This window comes from Dendrobates tinctorius, unplaced genomic scaffold (assembly GCF_039654945.1).
Source record: "Dendrobates tinctorius isolate UK_male_01 unplaced genomic scaffold, ASM3965494v1 ptg000082l, whole genome shotgun sequence".
Lineage (NCBI taxonomy): Eukaryota > Metazoa > Chordata > Amphibia > Anura > Dendrobatidae > Dendrobates > Dendrobates tinctorius.
The window spans coordinates 26,505,001-26,508,859 of NW_027361750.1; the positions used below are offsets into that span (position 1 = coordinate 26,505,001).

At 46.6% G+C, this 3,859-nt stretch overlaps 1 protein-coding gene across 1 annotated transcript; it reads left to right on the forward strand.

Moving 5' to 3' along the window:
* Positions 1 to 318: 318 nt before the first annotated feature.
* On the forward strand, positions 319 to 3,636 carry LOC141097048 (transcription factor Sox-17-alpha-like). The gene is made up of 2 exons (XM_073584007.1): positions 319 to 700; positions 2,659 to 3,636. The coding sequence occupies exons 1-2, from the start codon at positions 430 to 432 to the stop codon at positions 3,495 to 3,497; spliced, it is 1,110 nt and encodes a 369-aa protein (XP_073440108.1). The 5' UTR covers positions 319 to 429; the 3' UTR covers positions 3,498 to 3,636.
* The last annotated feature ends 223 nt before the right edge of the window (positions 3,637 to 3,859 follow it).

The following is a 3,859-nucleotide window of genomic DNA, read 5'->3' on the forward strand; positions in this document are numbered from 1 at the left end:
CACTGTCACGTGCTCTGTGATCCCCCCACTATATAATATTACATCTATACAGCGGATTTCTGGGGTGAGGATTCCCGGCCGCGCTGCAGGATGGATGAGCGATCAGAGGGCCTGAGCCGGGGCCGCACTGGGGGTCTTCTCTCTGAGACTCCGCACTGGGGTCCGCTCTCTATGAGACCAGCAGCGCTGTGGCTCTAGGATCAGTGCAGTCACCGTTCTCCGAGCACAGGTGGGGGCGGGGCCGGCGCGGAGCGTGCTCATCACCTCCTAGAAAGGCTGGCCCCGCCCATCACACCTTTCTGCCGTGTAGCCCCGCCTCTGGGCGGTGATTGGCCGGCGCTGTGGTTATAGACGCGCGGTGCTGTCACCAGGAGCAGCAGACACGATCTCCGGACGGCACCGCGGACGCTGAGCGCCTTCTCTCCAGACATGAGCAGCCCTGATGGTGGATACGACAGTGACGACCAGGGAAAGTGCTCGGTGCCAGTCATGATGCCAGCCCTGGGCCAGTGGGCACCTGGCACCCTGTCTGCTTCCATGGGGGACAGCAAGGAGAAAGAAGCCTCCAGCTCCAGGAGTAAAGGCGAAGCCCGGATCCGCCGTCCCATGAACGCATTCATGGTGTGGGCGAAGGATGAGCGCAAGAGGCTGGCGCACCAGAACCCGGACCTGCACAACGCCGAGCTCAGCAAGATGCTAGGTAAGGGCACCGGGGGCTGCAGGGGGGACACACACCGGGGGCTGCAGGGGTCGCCACACACCGGGGGCTGCAGGGGTCGCCACACACCGCGGACTGCAGGGGTCGCCACACACCGCGGACTGCAGGGGGGCCACGCACACACCGCGGACTGCAGGGGGGCCACGCACACACCGGGGACTGCAGGGGGCCACGCACACACCGGGGACTGCAGGGGGCCACACACACCCACCGGGGGCTGCAGGGGGGACACACACACCGGGGGCTGCAGGGGGGACACACCATTACAGGGGCACAGAGACCTCTCTATATATGCCAGCTATTCTATATCAAAAGTTTCATATTATTTCCTATTTATTCTTTCTAGAAATCTCTCAGATTGTGCGGGAAATGTCATTAAATTAATACATTTTGTGCTGTCCACTGTAATGCTGTCCATTGCAGCTGAGTTAAATAATGAGAGCCCTAAACACACACAATTAATATTATATATATTATACACACTAGATGGTGGCCCGATTCTAACGCATCAGGTATTCTAGAATCTCTGTCTCATCCTGCGACCAATCAGCGCCTCAGGATTTCTGTTACAGACAGAATTAGACGATTATTATATAGGATATACATCATTAGAATTTGAGAGATTTGTATCCAGCATTTAATGTACACTAATCTTCTAATTATATTGTGTCTTAATTAACAAGTACACTACTCCTAAATGTATTTATTATTAGCCTATAGGTTACTGTATTCAGATTTGTTTTGTTAGGCTACGTTCCCATGAGGAGTTTGGGGTTTGTTTGTTTTTTTTTTATTTAAAAAAAAAAAAAAAAAAAAATGCAAGTATCCTATTTTACTTCATACAAGGATTCACTTGCTTAATAGAACAGGGTTTTGGACATTACATGGAGGGTTTATTACCAGTTTTTTGCTCTGTCATACCATAAAATGGAAACTTATTAACATTTTATTATTGGCAAAAAAGACAGAATGAGTTTTTTTTTCCTTGTAGTTCAGTTCTTTGTATAATAACATTTTTGTAGGTATTTCTTCTGTCTTTACCCTTTATATACATTTTACTCCCTTTCCTGTGCACTCCTACTATATGCATTATTTTCCATGGCGCCCACCTAAGCCTCTTCGCACATAGCTTTTGTGTACAGGAAAGATGTATATCTTTGTACCGTGTTAGCCACTAGATAGAAAAATATTCAGGATTGAGAGTCCTCAGTAGTTGATACCTTTTAATGGCTAACTGAAAAGATGGTAATACATTGCAAGCTTTCGAGACTACTCAGGTCTCTTCATCAGGCTAGACTAATACAAAATCTGAAGTCACATATTTATGCACAATACAGCACAGAAAAAATGCAATAGATAAGACAAGTGACGTGAAGCAGAACTATCAATATGGGAGAGGGATAGACATAAATATAAACATTGGACCAGTTCATAGATAAGGAGTCCGGATGTTTTATGGTCCTCTGATTGGGGTCTAGTTCTGTGTTGTGATTCCCCCACAAGGTTTTAAAAGGAAATTCCTTAATTGATGTAAAAAGACATAAATCCTTATCTATGAATTGGTCCAATGTTTATATTTGTTTCTCCCTCTCCCATATTGATAGTTCTGCTTCACGTCACTTGTCTTATCTATTGCATTTTTTCTAGGCTGTATTGTGCATAAATATGTGACTTCAGATTTTGTATTAGTCTAGCCTGATGAAGAGACCTGAGTAGTCTCGAAAGCTTGCAATGTGTTACCATCTTTTCAGTTAGCCATTAAAAGGTATCAACTACTGAGCTTTTGTGTAGTGATTTTTGGGGTTGGATTATTTCTGGCCTTGTTATGGTTATACTGGTCATCCCATCAATGAAGGCTCTAGTGAAGGGATTTAGGCAGCAAGATCTAATGTTCTGTGACAATAATCAGATCATAATGTTGTTGCTTTTGTCATTTACAGGGAAGTCCTGGAAATCTCTTGCACTGGTTGAGAAACAACCATTTATGAAGGAAGCGGAGAGGTTGAGAGTACAACACATGCAGGATCATCCCAATTATAAGTACAGACCCACAAGGAGGAAGCAGGTGAAGGGGATGAAGAGGGCAGACAGCAGCTTCATGCAGATGTCGGAGCAGGCTGACCCCACCATGCTGGGCGCTAATGGACAGATGGGTGTGGACAACTTCAGCCTTGGGTACACAGAGCAGTCTTATCACCCAAGCCAGCTACCCCTGAGTGGTCATCACTACAGAGACTCTCAAGTCATTGGTGCCCACTATCAGGACTACAGCTTGCCCACACCAGAAACCTCACCTCTGGATAAGTGTGAGCATACCTTCTTCACTCCTGCCCAAGAAGATTGCCCTATGATGCCATGTCCATACGCCTCCCACCAGGAGAATCCTGCCTCTACTATGCTTGGTAGGCATATTCCACAGCCTGAACAGATGCGGCAAGGGAGCCCTGTGCAGAATATGCTGGGGTGCCAGACCCCACCACAGCTGTACTACAGCCAGATGTACATGCCCAGCGCTGGTAGACCTCATTCTGTGCAAGTTGGTCAACCCTCCCCTCCACCAGAGTCTCCACAGATCCCTAGAGTAGAGCCAGTGCTGCAGAATGAAGTGTGGAGCGAGGTGGACAGGACTGAATTTGAGCAGTATTTTAATTATATGGCCAAGCCCGAAGTAGGGATGCATTACCACGGCCATGAGCAGGCTGCAGAAAATGGGCTGATCTTCTCAGTGCTGTCAGATGCCAGCACTGCTGTCTACTACGGCAATTACTCCAGTGTATGAGACTGCCCCTTACTCCTTTACATTCCCTGCAGTGTTCTCAGGAAGGATTTCCGGATCTTGGGGATGGGGTTTATTACTTCAAGTCATTTTCAGACTTAGGCCTCATACCCATTGGCGATTAAAAAAAAAAAAAAAAAAAAAAAAAAAAAAAGTCCGACTTCTGGACTGTAAAAATGGGTGGAGTGTTATGCGTTGTGTGTGTGGTGTGTGTGTTTTTGTTGTGGTTTTTTTTTTTTTTTTTTTTTTTTTTTTTTGTTTTCTCAGACCGATTTTGGATGAGAGAAAAATCGCAAGTGAGATGTCACCCATTCACTAACATTGGTCAGAGTGCAATCAGATTTAAAATCGGACTGCAATCTTCT

Excerpts from the sequence above, each read along its gene's own strand:
- LOC141097048 (XM_073584007.1), top strand. The coding sequence starts at position 430 with ATGAGCAGCCCTGATGGTGGATACGACAGTGACGACCAGGGAAAGTGC. Across the intron at positions 701-2,658 it reads CGAGCTCAGCAAGATGCTAG|GGAAGTCCTGGAAATCTCTT; the intron begins GTAAGGGCACCG and ends TGTCATTTACAG.